The sequence below is a fragment of the Melozone crissalis genome, unplaced genomic scaffold (assembly GCF_028551555.1).
Source record: "Melozone crissalis strain CALT ecotype California unplaced genomic scaffold, PUWL_Pcris_2 ptg000019l_1, whole genome shotgun sequence".
Taxonomy (NCBI): Eukaryota; Metazoa; Chordata; class Aves; order Passeriformes; family Passerellidae; genus Melozone; species Melozone crissalis.
The window spans coordinates 14328557-14343730 of NW_026535797.1; the positions used below are offsets into that span (position 1 = coordinate 14328557).

At 57.2% G+C, this 15174-nt stretch overlaps 1 protein-coding gene across 1 annotated transcript; it reads right to left on the bottom strand.

The window, feature by feature from the left end:
- Positions 1-58: 58 nt before the first annotated feature.
- Positions 59-15086, bottom strand: MMS19 (MMS19 homolog, cytosolic iron-sulfur assembly component). The gene is made up of 31 exons (XM_054276733.1): positions 14967-15086; positions 11364-11412; positions 10523-10623; positions 8996-9081; positions 8516-8590; positions 7901-7970; positions 7580-7708; positions 7308-7369; positions 6934-7020; positions 6548-6622; positions 6195-6272; positions 5782-5920; positions 5288-5442; positions 5041-5119; positions 4660-4785; positions 4270-4351; positions 3851-3948; positions 3346-3483; positions 2958-3113; positions 2613-2712; positions 2357-2459; positions 2187-2261; positions 1937-2063; positions 1754-1854; positions 1630-1686; positions 1334-1520; positions 1140-1222; positions 877-1041; positions 738-797; positions 518-618; positions 59-438 (listed from the first exon to the last, which is right to left on the bottom strand). The coding sequence occupies exons 1-31, from the start codon at positions 15061-15063 to the stop codon at positions 411-413; spliced, it is 3069 nt and encodes a 1022-aa protein (XP_054132708.1). The 5' UTR covers positions 15064-15086; the 3' UTR covers positions 59-410.
- Between the last annotated feature and the right edge of the window lie 88 nt (positions 15087-15174).

Here is a 15174-nt window from a genome sequence, read left to right on the forward strand (position 1 = left end):
GCTGAACACACAGAAGAGCACTGAGGACCCAGCCTGAGCTGCATGGAGACCCTCAGAGCATTATCAAAACAGATATATTTATTCTTCTGGTACATGGGTTGTCACACACCACACGTGTGCACAGACCCGTCCTCTCCACTCACATGTGGCAGGGGCTGTCCATCACTGTCCCTGGCTGCAGCAGAGGGTGGGCAAGCCACAAGCAGCATAGCTCCTTCCCCGCTGTGGGTGCTGGGAAGGGACTGCAGTGAGGGGTGCTGTCTGCTGGCCTGCACGCTCCAGCCCTAGCACTCAGGGCACTCCTGGGCTCTGAGGATCCAGAGGGTCCGTGGCATTTGGTCGGATGACTTGGTGGCTTAGCGAGGCGCCGGTCAGACTGTTGGTCAGCACAGGGAGGGGACACAGGGTGCTCACCTGCCTGGGCTCCCGAGCAGGAACCTGCAGGGACAGAGATGGTGCCATCAGCCACATCCCCTACAAGCTGCCACCCCCTCAGCAGCTACTTCCACACACTCACCATTCTCCACGTGCTGCCACTGCTTCCTTCCGCACCAGCCTCTTCTTGTCATCCAAAGGCTTGGCCAGCGCCCGGATAACTCGGCCCTTGTATGGGAGCAGCTGTAGGACAGAAGGGGCTCTTCGTGAGAGAAACGGATGCTGGCTGCCCCCAGGAGGTCTGGGAGCCCTTGCCCCTCTACATGCAGGAGCAGGCAGCAGGGTGCTGCAGAAGCACTTACCACTGTTGTGGGCAGACTGGTAAGGGCATGGGCACAGCGCAGGGCGGCGATGCGGACAGCCTGGAACAGACAGGGATGAGGGCAGCATAGGGGGCAGGACAGAGGGGCATAGCAGGGAGGAAGGAGGGGGTGCACGCACCATGGTGGGGCTGGAGGTGAGGTTGAGGAACTTGGTGACCAGTGTGTCGACATGCAGGCTCATGATCTGGGGAGCTTCGAGCAGCAGTGGGTGGAGGCAGCTCAGTGTGGAGAGCTGTACTACACGATCTGAGCAGGACAGAGCCTCAAGCAGGAGGGAAAGCAGCTGCAGAGAGAGGGAGAACACAGTTACATGAGTAACCCCAAACCCTGCACTCCACAGTATCACAGCTCACCCTGCCTGCCACCCAGGCTGGCTCTTACCGTGGGCAGCTCTGTCACCAGCACAGGTTTGGGGAGGTGATTGAGCACATGGGACAGGCCCTTCAGGTAATTGGCCTTCACATCTGTGGAGAGCAGAGATGGTTACAAGCAGCCTGCAGAAGGAGGAGATGGTGGCTCAGGTCCCCTGGTTAAAGGGTCAGGAGTGGTGAGGCTGGGCTGGGGGTGGCACTCACCGGGGCCAGCCCCATGGAAGCCTCGCACCAGCTTGGGGACGTTGTCAGTGAAGAAGCGCTGGCGGAACATGATGCGCACGTCAGCATGGCAGCCCTTGTGCAGCACATCCGGGGACTCGGCCATGAGCAAGGAGAAGCCATCGGCTGTGGCAGGGCCCAGCTCCGTGTCACCCAGCAGGCCCAGCAGCTGCGAGGGAGAGAGCCCTGAGACACAGTGCCCTGCTCCTGGGGGTCCCCAGCCAGCCATGGGGGAGCAAGGCAGGTTTCTTAGACCACCCAGCCCCACTACCACCTACCTTGTCTGTCAGGCAAGAGCTCAGGGGGTGGTAGCGCAGCACCAGGGCTTTGGTCACCTGTGCAGGTAGAACAGTCAGTGCCAGGCTGGGTCCCCCTGCCCCACTCATCCAGGACAGGCCTTACCCAGAGCAGCAGGGTGAGTGCCTGCATTCGGCGGGGCCCCTCCGCAAGGCTGGGCTCCATCCTGTTCACTGCAAGCTGCAGGACTTCATCCAGCTGCTGCCCTGGGGATGGAAGGGACAAGCTGAGCCATTCCTCCTGTCAGCAATGGGCAGGGACACCTGGCATCTGCCCCAGCCCCCTTACCGGCTGGGTGCTTGTTCACCAGCCCTGCAAAGCACTTGGCAGCTGTGGTGGCCGTGAAGGGACAGTTGGAGGAACAGCTCAATGCCAGCAGCTCCCGGAGCAGCCATTCCTGCTGAGGGATTGCCACCTGGAAGAGACACAGAATGTGTTATGGCCCAGGGCTGCAGCTGCTCCCTCAGTCTGTCCATGGAGCTTGGTGTGGACAGAGGCTGGAGGGTGCTTGGGCAGGGCTTCTCTCCCCTGAACGCACATCGCGGGGCAAGGAGCAGACGAAGGCCATGAGGAGGGCAACCAGGCGTCTCTGTGCCTCCAAGTGCTCCCCATCCTGCAAGGGAACAACAGTGTCCATGTCATCACAGTCCTTGCTGCCAGCCTGTGCAAACATCCTCATTCTGGTGCCCCAGCCCCAATCAAACATACCCCGAAAGGCTGGAAGGAGCAGGGAAAACTGTTTTGGGGTAAGAAGGAGACATCTCCATCCAGAAAGAGGGGCACCACATGAGACACACTCTGGGCAGCCAGCCTAGGAAAAGACATTGTAGTGTGCTGCTCTGGAAGGGTCACCAGAGACCTCCCAGGAGGCACAGGGCCACCCTGTACAGACAGCAGCAGGGGGCATGCAGCCTGCTCCCTCCCCACGATGGAGCACCCGGCTGCCTGCCCCAGCTTCACTCACTCAGGGCTCAGGTGAGTGGTGGCAGCACTGATGACTGGAATCATGGCAGCCAGCACCTCTTCCTCCAGCAGTGCCTTGCCTGGCAATGTATGGGTGCTCTCTGCAGGTAGTGGGAGGAATGGAACTTGCTGGAGCCTGCTGTTCAGAAGGAGGCAGGCACAGCCCCCTGAATGCACACCAGAGTGGGGTAGGGCTCTGGGACAAGGGCAGGGAGCAGTGAAGCCCACTCTTGACAGCCATGGGTGCCAAAAGGCATCAGCAGTGGCACTGACTGCAGGATCAGGGACCCCTGAGAGCCCAGGAGTTGCCTGCTCTCCCCTCTCCCAACTCCAGCCCTGCACTTACCTGGCATGGCTGCCTGCACAGCCATGGCCAGCAGGCATGGCACCACTGTCTGGTGGAAGTACCAGCAGCCCTCAGCATCCTGCTGGCACTGCAGGGCCACACGGTGCAGGCTCTGGCACACAGAGATCACGTCTTGGGTGTTCTTGGCCTCAGTCCCTGCAGGGCACAGTCACCACCATGTCAATCAGCCTCAACAGCCAGCCCCCTGATCTGCACCAGGATCCTGGGACAATGCAGCTCTTCTGACTCCCACTCCACCAGTGGGATGCACAGCCCAGGTGTGGGTTCCTTGTACCACTGCCATTCCAGCTCTCTCCCAGCCATCACCAGTAACAGGAAGCTCCTACCCAGACACGCTCTGTGGAGCTGCCTGCAGGAGCTCCATTACCTTTCTGCACCTTCTGGAGATGCTGTAGCAGGATGGGGACAGTGTCCTTCACGATGCTGGTGTGGGTGGACACAGCTGCCAGGGCCTGCAGGCAGCGCTGCTGCAAGGAGTGACGCTTGTGGTGGCTCTCCTCCCGCTCTGAAGAGGAAACACAGCTCAAAGGGGGACCTGGGGACACCCCACCCAGGCACAGAAGGGCCCACACCCTGCCAGGGTGGATGGGGTGAAGCAGCACAGCAGACCCAGCCCATGCCAGGCACAAGGCACTACGCTTGTTCTGCAGCTGGGCAGCTCCTTCCCACAAGGGTGGCCCTGGCCCCACACAGGCTGGCTGCCAGACCAGCCACAGCCTCCCCTGTGCCAGCACACAGTGCCTGTGCTGGGAAACCCCAAGGACAGCCACCAACCTACACCACACAACACAGCCCCGCTGCCTGGCAGGAGCCCAATGGGGATGGAAAAGGCTTTACCCCAAAACCAGTCACCACTCCTTTCCCAGCCCTACCTGACTGCAGCTCCTCTTCAAGCCTGGGTACCATGTGTCCAGAGAAAACCTTTGGGTAGGTGGGGGCCAGGGACCCAGCTGCCTCCATCGCTGCTTCACTGCCAGGGGGAAAGAGAATGGGAAAGGTGATGCAAGGACTGCAAATCCAGGGCTGCTTGTACACCAGCTGCACAGACCTGGCCAGAAGGTGTCTCCAGAACCCCATTTCTCAGCAACTTGCCTTTTTCACCCCTCAGGTAGGCAGAGCAGACCCCCTGCTTTGACAGGCTCAATTTTGTTATTTCCAGGCCATGAATTGTCTGGTTTATTCCATGCAGTCTTCTTGTTCAGAGAGTTCCTGTGCCTTCCCTCAGACTACAGCAAAGCCAGGCTTTGTTCCTCCACCCAGAGTGTGGGCATGATGCCAGCCCTCCCCTCACCTGCTCTGGGAATCCTCCTCATGCAAAGCAAGACGGATGAGGTGATCCACAACCAGCTCCAGATTAGAGGAAGACAGGAAGCCTGTAACAAGAGCCATAGAGGAATCCTACCCTTGGCTAAAGGCAAAGATGCTGGTGTGCTGGACACGATCCTTCCCCTCATCCAGGCCAGCAGCAATGCAGCAGCACACAAAATGCCAGGGATAAAAGGTGCTCAGCACAAACAGGCAAGAGAGAGACCAAATGTCCCTGGAGCTCATGGCTTGGGTAGAACACACTGCTGCTACTCCTGTGTACTTACAGGCAGCAGGCAAGGATGTCCCAGCAGCCACCATGTCTCTAAGAACACAGTGACACCTCCCCCTGTCTCAAGGGAAAAAAGGCACCAACCTTGCAGGGAGCCCAGGACAGTCAGTGCCTTGATCCCAACCAGCTGCAGCTGCACACTGGGATCCAGCAGCGCCGAGAACACCACAGAACAAACCGGGGCTTGGTGCGACAGCAGAGGGCTCTCATCTGGAGAGAGGGGCAAGGAATCACTGCCAGTGTCTGGCTGTCACCACACAGCCACCATCACTGCACTTGACAGACGCTTTCTGGGGTGCTGCTTTTGATACCAAATCATGCAGGGTCCCTGGGACATGGCAGGGGCTCACACATGCAGCCACACTGGCCAGTGAGTTCTCCTTGTGTGTCAGCATACAGGAAAGTTAGGTCAGAGCCAGGAGCTCCTGGGATGCAGGTGCCTCCAGAGGGACCAGCCACCCTCACCTTCTTCCACCTGTCCCCATTTCTGCTGCAACTCCAGGAAGCCTAGCAGCATTTCCAGGATTGTCCTCCTCTGGCTGCTCTGCAGGGACACAAAGGTGTAACCCAGATCACCGTCACTGCTGGGACAGAGCTGCACCTCAGCCCAGCATTGCAAGGCCACAGGGTGCCCGTGGGGTCTCTACCCACAGGCAGGGAAGGACATCCTCTCAGACACCCTGCTGCCCCAGGCCCCGTGGGTGCCCCTCACCTGCGTGTGCTTGGTGTACTGCTCCAGCAGCAGGGGCAGGACGCTGTGGCTGATGCGGTGGTAGGTGCGGAGGGAGGCGCCCGCTGCTGCCTGCAGGAGTTTGGCACTGGGCCACACCAGCTTCATGTCGGGCTCGCACAGATGGTGCCTGCAATCTGAGATAGGCCGGGCGTCAGCTGCTCCTCTGCCTCGCGTGCAGGGACACAGCTGATAGCGGGCTGGGACGTGCTGCCAGGGCGCAGCTCGGAGCCGCAGCACAGCCTCCCCAGCTGAGCAGCTTCCCACAGCTCCAAGCACTCAGAGTGCAGTTCCAGCAGAGATGGAAGCAGCTCAATCCCCTTATCCTCCCTTTCTGCAGCCAATTACCTTGGAGAAGCCAAATATTGCTGTGAGGACTAGAAAGAAAAGAGGCTTGAAAGAGAAGAGGAAGGCACATGTCTACCTAGGAGGATGCTTTCAGGCCTGGCTGCATGGGGCAGGTCTCTGTTAGCTACCTTGCAGGATGCTGCTGAGGAAGGAATCCAGCAGATCCTCAGAATCAGAGCTGAGCACGGAGCGGGAGAGGCAGGCAGAGAGAGCACACAGTGCAGTCAGGCATTCCGTCTCAATCTTCTCGCTCGCTGTCTGGAACACCTGCAGGAAAGGCCACAGGATGAGCTGAGCTCCACTGCCTACAACAACCACAGGCTTCAGGCTCCTGCCTCACTTCCCATGGGATTTGAACATGCAGCATGGCACATTCAAGCCACATGGACATGCTGATAGGGCTGGCCTGTCCCCTCCACTTTTCACCTGGGGCAGTCCAAGGTCACAGGTGTGACTGCTGGGAGACACAGGGCCCACCTGGTCTGGCAGAGAATTCCTGCTCAGCAGAAGCCCAGCCCAGGTGGAGCCCTGCAGGACTCACCTCTCTGCGCAGGGATGTCCAGAGGCTGGGAAGGAATTCCTGCAGCTCCTTCTGCCCATAGATGGCACAGCAGGCAGTCTGCAAGAGGAAGACAGGAGAAAGCATCACAGAGAAGCCAGTACCAGGAGGACACAGTGCCAGGACACTGCCCATCGTGGCAGGTTCATGCTGAGCTGCAGAAATCACTCAAGAAAAACAGGAAAGAGTGATGCAGGGCCAAACCAGGACTCTGGTAATTGTGGCTCTGCAAGAGAGAGTCTCTGGCTGGCAGGAAGACGGGCTCAGAAGTGGCTGGCAGCTGCTACTGCCACCGATCAGCTGTAGGCTGAAGGGAGTAGGGGATCTCTCCTTACCAGAGTCTGCAGCGAGTCAAGCTTGGCACTTTGCAGCTCTGAGTCCAACTTCTCAATAAGCAGAGGGAGAAGGAACTGCAGAGAGAAACACTTTCATTCAGCCCATCCCTTGTACCACCTTGTCCATGGCCCTGCAAGGCTGCAAGTTCAGCCTCTGCCAGGAGAGCAGAGGTGAAGGGGTACCTGCAATAGGCAGCCCCTTCCCAGGGTGTCAGTCAGCACCCTCCCCATGACAGCCCCAGCAGGAGACAGGGCTGCCCAAGTGCAAGCTCCTGCTCCCAGTTTTCCCCATCACACAGAGCCACAGCAGGAGCTGCAGCACTATGAAAGGCAGCCTGTGCTAAGGGAACAGTGAGGTGCACAAGAATCCCCAGGGAGCTTTGTACCTCAGCAAACTGGGTTGTGGAGGCCAGTACAGCCCGGAGGCTCAGGATCAGGTCTTCCCTCTGGATGCCATGAGGATCATTGGGGGGCTGGAAAGGAAGCAGAGAGCAGGTCACCCACCATTGAGGAAACATCTCAACCCAGCCATCAGCCAAAGCTGCATCACTTCATCTCCAGCAAGGCAGCAGCAGCACCAGTCGTGGCAGCTACTTTGGCATCTGCCTGTCAGCCTGGGTACCACAGCTCACAGCTGAACACTGCCCAGCCAAGACCCTTGGCCACCCTCTCATCCCATTCCCTGGAGGGGACACAACCCCCTAAGAAAACACCAGAAAGAAATAAAGTACAGGCTGTGGCACATGGCAGACTCACTCACAGGAGTAAAATCAACAGGGAAGTAGCAGGATGTAACTTCAAACAGCTCCTCCACAAAGGGACCTGCAGGCAGAGGAGAGAGGGGTGAGCAAAGATACTGGGCAAAAAAGGCACAGCAGCTGTGTTCAGCACCCACGATAGGCCAGCTCTGCAGCTTTTAAAGCACGTTAAGGACCACTCCATGCCTGGTCAGACCCAAGAGCCATCCCTCCAACAGCTCAAAGAAAAGGGATATGTTTCCCAGTCAGCTCTGCATGGCAGGTTTAGGCTCACCCAGGGCATAGTCCTTGGCAATGAGATCATGCACAATCTGGAAGGCCACCAGCAGATTGCGGGGATCCTTCTCCCCATCCATGACCTGGATGAAGCCGAAGGTGAAGTTGGCACCCAAGCCTTTCAGCTCTGCAGAAAGAAGGAGCGTGAGGAGGTGCAGCACATCAGACCTTAAAACATGGCATTAAATCAGCCAAACTGCCCCAGCCTCACAGTCCTTTTCCAGGGATCCCAAGCAGAGCCACAGAGCCCTTGGAGAAGGTGAAAGTAATTTTCCCAGCCTCAAAAATCCCAGAGTGGTTCTAGCATCTGGCCCCTCACCTTCCTCCCTGGTGCTCATGAAGTTGGTGATGATGCTGTAGACTGTGTGGCGGTCCAGCTGCAGCAAGGACTGAAGGGAGGAGCACACCAATCAAAACCATCCTCTACACATGGCAGCACAGCTACCCACTACCCCACATGCCCTTGAGAGAGAGCAGGACCCCCAGCAGCTCAGCTGCTGCTCCCTAGCACAGAGATGCCATTTATCACATGCAAAGTGTGCACATGCCTATGCAATGGCACATGAACACGAGTCTGTCCCATCACTGCATGAACGCACTATCAGTCACACCAGGGCCACACATGCTGCCCAAGGCACTGCCAGCAGAAACAATCTTATATGTGAGGAGAACTGGACTGGGGGCACTTAAACACAGAGAATGGGGCAAAAGGAAATAATTCCCCTAGGGCTGAGAAAAGAGAGGACAAGGGCCAAACAGGATTCTTGGCTGCTGTCTGTCTCTCACAGTCTCTCCTGCAGCGATCCAAGCTGTCTCTGAGCTCTGCAGAAGCACTACACTGTGCTAAATGGCCAGTCCTCAGGGCAGTAGGCCACTCCCAGACACACAGGGAGCAGAGATCAATGACAGGAGGATAGAAAATCACATTACTCACCTGCACATGTACCTCCTGGAAGATGGCCTTGAGCACAGACACTGCTAGCCCTGGGGACAGCACCTCACACATGCTCTGGGGACAGGAAGAGGAAAGCAAGAATAGAATACCATGATGGCAGCCACATAACAGAGCTCCTGCCTCCATGCAGCAGCTGCCTGCAGGATCCTCTTCCACAAGAGGGAGAGCTCAACACTCCTTCCCCAGACAGAACAGGATAAGATGCCCAACATCTGTGCTGCTCCCCAGGGTGGCCAGGGAATCCTTACCACAGGGCAAGAAATCAAGGCAGTCTCCTGTCCCTGGCTCCTCCACAAGAAGCACAGCAGAAGAGAGGAGACAGGGCAATGTTGCCAGATGGGCTGACAGCCCGGCCAGACCCTGCGTGACACAGTGCTCCAACCCATACCCAGGTGTTGCACCTCCCTGGCACTGCTGGGGGATGCAGCCCAGCGCTGTGGGCAGGGGGTGTGAGCTCACCAGTGCCCGGAGTCCCTGCAGCACCGAGGGAATCACCAGGTGATTGTCTTGCAGCCGGCTCTCATAGAACAGGACCAGGTGCAGCACTGTCAGAAACAGACCCCAGTGTGTGTTAGCCCTAGGAAACACAGCTGCTGGCTGCTGGCCACAGCTCAACCACAAACTGATGGATTAAGAGTGAGCACATCTTGCACCGGTGAATGGGACAAACTGCTGCTGTTGGGTGCGACCACCTGGCTCCAACACCTTTGCCCTCCTCTTGTAAGCAGCCCACGCCTAACTGCAGCAGGGCAGCAGCACCTCTGGCTGCTGCAGAGGTGCAGGAGCTACCCAAGCTTGCCCTGGCCTGTCCAGACATGTGGATGCAGACACCAGCAGCAGAGTGGCAGTCTGCTCAGCAAAGGCTGGAGGATGTCATGGGGTGGGGTACAGAGCTGGGGCAGGAGTTCTGGCTTCCTCCAGCTTGGCTCCACAACACGTTCCTGGCCCCTGAGTCACGGCCACGGGCGCCTGCACACCCCAGCCCTGGGGAGTGGCAGCAGGAAGCAGACTGGAAGAGCCAGCTAGCAGCATCCTGTGCCCACAGCTGCTGCAGAAACTCAGCCCCCCAGGAGGCAGCCTGACGCAGCACTTGAGAAATTACCTGCGTGAGCAGGGACACGAGGCTCTAGCACAGCTCACTCCCCTTGCTCAATTGCCCTGAGTGTGTTTTCTCCTTCAAGTATCCCCACTGAACCTCCCCACCTCTGGCTGCCCCTCCAAAGCACCCCAGTTCCCATCAGTCATCACACCTGTCTCCAGCTACTGCAGCAGATAAGGTTCTATGCACAGCTGCTCTCAGCCCTGCCTGGCTGCAGCCAGAGAGCCGAATTCCAAGGACTAAGCTAGGCCCCCTGTCTAGCCAGCCTGCTGGCATAAGTTCAGCTTCTCATTTGCAAGGCCTCCAAGCCCAAGCCAAAGCTTGTTAGCACTTACTGGTTTTCCCTGCTGCCAGCCAGCTGCTAATGGGGCATTTAACAGGGGCAGACCTTCTCCTTGCCTCCATGAACAGGGCATCTTCCCCTCCCCACCCCAGTGCCCCAGTCCATTCCCATCCTTACACTGATCTCCCCTCCTCCCCAGGCCCCAGGGTTCCTCCTGAGATAAGCTGGTCAGGCTGCAGGGCTGCAGTGTGACTTGGTGTGTGAAGGACAGTGTTCCCGCTCTGAGTCACCACCCAAGGATTCTGACATACAGATGTACCCCCAATGTGTCCCACGTGGCGCTGAGCACACTTTGGTGTGCAACACCCACACACTGTCAGGGGCCCCAGCTGTCCAGCAATTTGGTGTAGTGACCTGAATTGTGTGGTGAGTTTGGCAAAAAGGCTGCAGCACAAAGCTTGGTGGACTTTGGAATTTGACTCTTAGAGACATGTACAAGGTTGTCACAGTGTTCAATCAACCCCTTTGCCAGCTGCAAGACAGACATTTTAATAGCACAGGCTTTGTCCCCAGCCAGACACTCAAGGGCCAGGAAAGCCCTTACCTTCCTTCTCCTGGAGCAGGGAGTAACACTGGAGCAGGACTTGCGACAACAGCTGGATGCCTCGCCCTCGCATCCGAGGATCTGTGTTCTCCAGGCAAAACCTAGGCCAGGAGGGGAGAAAGCCCAAGAAGCCTGTTGTGAGCAGGTACATCCAAGCAGGAAGCACATCCTGAGCAGGCACAAAACCAAAGAGGTGTCCCTCTGTGGGCCCGACCGTGCCTGACTTGCTGGCAGAGTGGAAACAGACTCCTCTCCCCCTGTCTGTGCTGCATGTGTGCACTCAGCCCCAGAACCATGCAGAAAGAAATCCAAGTTCTCAAGTCAGAGCACAGAAAATGCTATTGCACCATGCTCCCAAGATCACAAGGGTCAAATAGGATAAAGCCTCTTACAATGAGGCACACCCAGCCCCCAGCTTGGAAGAAATGAGAAATGAGCCTAGGCCATGACAGTTTGGACACAAAAGCAGAAGCTGAGTGCCAGCCAATTTGTGACATGGTGTTGTGCAGCTGTGTGCTCAGGCAGCTCCTGCTGGGGACAGCCCCAACTGAAAAGTGCCCTGCAGCATGCTGCCTGCCACAACATCTCTCCTCTGTCCTGGGAGAGCATCAGGAGTTGCTCTGGCCTTGCTCTGTCCCAAAGAGCTCCCATATCCAGGGAGGGCAAAGCACTGCTCAAGCCCCACGCTGTGAGCAGACAACATCCTGTCCACTGCCATGTGTCATCCAGTGCTGAAGCTCATCCTGGATGAGCACACTTGTCCTTCTCACTCTGCCTCCTTCTGGGAATGTCCCCTGCAAGGCCCTTACCCAATGTATAACTTGCATAAGGCTTTTCTTACCCCAGGGCTTCCACAAGCTGCAGCACTGTCCACCTTCCATCCTTCACCCCTGGAGAAAGGAGGTAAAGAGAGTGAACCAGAGAGATCATGCAGGCATTTTACTGGAGATGGGTGCTGGGACACATCCCAGCACTGCCCTGGGAACAGCCAGTCAGTGCTGACTCCTCACCAAGCACCAAAGGAGCCATGTGCACTCAGCTGGTGGGGCTGCCTCCAGCCCTGCCTGCAAACACCTCTGAGACTGAGAGCTGAGAGGAGACAGCCAGGGGAGAGCTTGCCTGCACTTTGCCTCACCGTCTCCCTGCAGCATGGCTGTATGTGTGGCTCCTAAGAGAAGTCTTGCTGTGTTCCACTTCTCTGAGATACTAAAACCCCCTTTTCCAATGTGAGCATGCTGTGAGGAGACAGAGGGCTGCTCTCCAGGTGCTTCCTGAGGGAGAACTGGCTGAACAAGCAGTGCAGACACTAGTGATCACTCAGCTTCCCACCTTGGCTCCATCACCTCCATGCTGTGCAAGAACTGCACTAACTCCTTCCAAGATGGAGGGCACAGAGAAAGGCAGTTTTGTGGACAGAGGAAGATAAAATGCTGGGATTCCTGGAGTCTATTTCCAACTCTGACTCAGATTCCTTGCCAGGTTGCCTTATTCACCTATGGCCTCTGTACTCTTGCAATTCAACTGGGGGAAGAGTCACTCCTCAGGAGGCTTTGGTAAGGACCTGCTTGCTGCACCTTACAAGAACCTTGGCAGAAGGGCAGGTTCTCCATTCCTGCCACCCATTGCCAATGTGGCACCTCCCCAGAAGGAAAGCTCTGTGTACACTCTCTGCTCAGACATATGCTGGCAGGCATGGGACTGCCTTCCTTCAGACCCCTAACCTGCAGTCAGGTGTCAAGTGACATTGCTGGAAAACAAGCAGCACCCCTCACTTTCTGCCTGGACAAAACAGCATTCCCATAAAAAAAACCCCAAATCACCTGGCAGTCACTGAGACTGTCTTTGCCCAGGGGCACTTCTGGGCACTCTGGAGGGACCTGCTCACCTCTCTGCCCTGCTGAACCTACATGACTGACAGGGCACTCACCCTCTGAGAAGCCCAAAGGTTTCATTATGGGCTTTCCCAGGCCTTGTTCCAGCTAGTGTCTCCTGCTGCTGCAAGCCTTTACTGTCCCTTCCTAAGCAGTTAATTCCAGTATTAAGACACACTGTTCATCATAGAGCTGTCTCTAGGGATGGCATGACAGTGTCTTCTGACAGTGTGTTCTGACAGCAGGCAGTCCTGACTCCAGAGACTGAGCTTTCAGTCCTGCCTGGCGCAGCAGGGAGAGGGAGCCTGAGCTGAGAAACACAACAGATAAGGGGAGCTGTGTGGAAATAGAGCCCAGCAAGTCTTGGAATTGACAGGCACAGACTGAAAAGGGGGCGCCCTCAGGGACAGCCATGACGTGCTGGCAAAATTTCCTGCAGAAAAACAACAGTGAAACAGCAAGCAGATGCTTTGCATCAGCCAAAGCAGAGTGGGCTGCAGAGGGAGCTTGGATGGCCTCTCCACATCCAGCATCCCAGTATCTCGCTCTGCAAGCTCACCAAGAGCCCTTGTGCTTCTGCACCATCATAGAAAAAGTCTGAGACAAATGCCATCTCTGTGGCCAGGTGGTCTGCCTCTCTGTGTCTGCAGAGACTGAAAGCAGCTCTACACAAAGCTTCTGGCTCCCTACTCAACAGGAAAGAGCTGCAGTGCGATGGCCAAAGCACAGCCAGGTACTGATACACCCTGAGGTCAGCAGCTCCTTTGCTCAGCTCAGCAAGGGAGCTCCCTGTGCTCTCAGGGACCCCGGTGTGACCAGCTTTGCCTTGCCTCACACGGTGTGGCCACCCCTCCCTGGCACAGCCTGTGAGTGTAGCGTGCCCGTGGCCAGCACAGCTCATGGACCTGCCTCATCAGCACGGCAGGCACAGTGGTGAGCCCTGAAACTGCTGCCTCCACATCTGGCAGCAGCACATATGCCCCAAGGTTAATCAGGCACCTTGAATCCCTCTACCAGGAGGGGCTGCCTTGCTATTCTGGCATTCCTGTAGCTCCCAGAGACTTAGCAGAAGGAAGCCATTCACCCTGTGCTGGATTGCTACTCTGAACCAAGCTGCTCTCTTTTCCTGACAGGTCTCTCCCCTTTTCAGTGTCCTTCTAGGTATTAGTCCCTTCTGAAGGACTTCATTCTTGTTTCCCTCACACCTTCAAAATGTGAGCACAACATGCACAAGGAATGTGTAATGGATTCTGTAGCAGCAGTAGCCTTCTCTCCCCATTTTTTAAGATGAATTCAGCCTCCTCCTGCCACCCGCTGACCCATGCAGCCCAACCTGCCTGTGACAGCACCAAGGCCTTCAGGCCACTTGCCAAGTTACGCTCATTTTAGTCCTTAGCAACAAACTGGTGAAGCTCAGTGTGTTTGCTACAGCAATTGCACAATGGCCATGAGCTTAGAAAAGACCTCCCTATCCTTTTGCTCAAGGATACACAACGCAATTTAATCCTTTCTGATGTGTGGTTCTGTACGAGGTCAGAGGGACTCAAGGACACTTGCCAGCACCACTGTTTGTGAAGGGGGGCTTGTCACAAGAGCCACACGGCTGAAAAGGGCTGGGAGGAGCAAGAGGGGAGCAATTCTCTTTGTACGTCTTACAAGAGACAAAGCTTTCTCCAGGCACTTCTCTAACATGACAGCAGGTGACAACAGCAGCTGTAAGGTTATCCTTCCCCACATATATCCCAAATATGTCGGAGACTGTGTAACCCCTCTGCACCATCTTGAATGTCACATAGCTTAGAAAATTCTTTCCAATTTCCCTGGCATTTTCTTCAATCTGTGTTACATGCGCCACTGGGTTTCCTTTCTGTTTTGCCAGCTCATCTCATTACCAAGACACTACATAGCAGTTCACAAGCCATCAGGCCTCGGGAAAGGTTCTAAAAGGTACCTGTCTGTGTAATGTAACATACACAGACAGCCTTTCTCGGCTCTCCGAGCTCCTTCCCGAAACATGCTGAAGCCACTGCCTACACACACAAAAATATCACCTTATCCTTAGAGCTGTAACTTCCCTAATGCAACAAAGTCACCCAATTGCTGTTCGAAGGAGAAGGATAAATTATGCGATGAAAGCAAATGCAAAGTCTTGCTAGAAACCACAGAGAGGGGGTAGTCTGCAACTGTCACCTCCCACGGTCGCTCAGCAAGGCCATGAGCTCTCGTCCCACTGCCGATTTCTCTGCCACGCACACGTGCCTCGCTCCTGGAGCCCCTGACCCTCGCGGCTGTCCCGCTCCTACCGCGCACCTCCTGCAGCTCCGAGCTGCAGGCCCTACCCTCCCCTTTCCCACGTGCCCTGCCCGCACGGCAGCCCCACAACCCACAGACACGCTCCGTCCACACCCTGCCCTGCCCTGCCCGCAGCCCCACGCTTCCTCCCAAACCCCTCCCCACGCCGCCACGACCCGCCCGTGCCCACGCCCGCCCCAGGCCCCGCCGCCGTGCCCACGCCCCAGGCCCCGCCGCCGTGCCCACGCCCAGTCCCGCTCCGCCCCGCCCCCGCGCGGTACCTGCCGCCACCTCCGCGGCGCGGCCGTCCTGCTGCCCGGACACGAAGTCCCGCACGGAGGCGGCGAGAGCCTCCGCCCCGGCCCCGGCCGCCGCCATGACACCCGCGCGCAGGGCCGCGGCCCGGCCCCCGCACCCCCCCTGCGCCTGCGCGGGGGCGGTGCCGGCGGTCACGTGTGCCCGGGGGGCGGGGCGGCCCCGCGCGCGCAC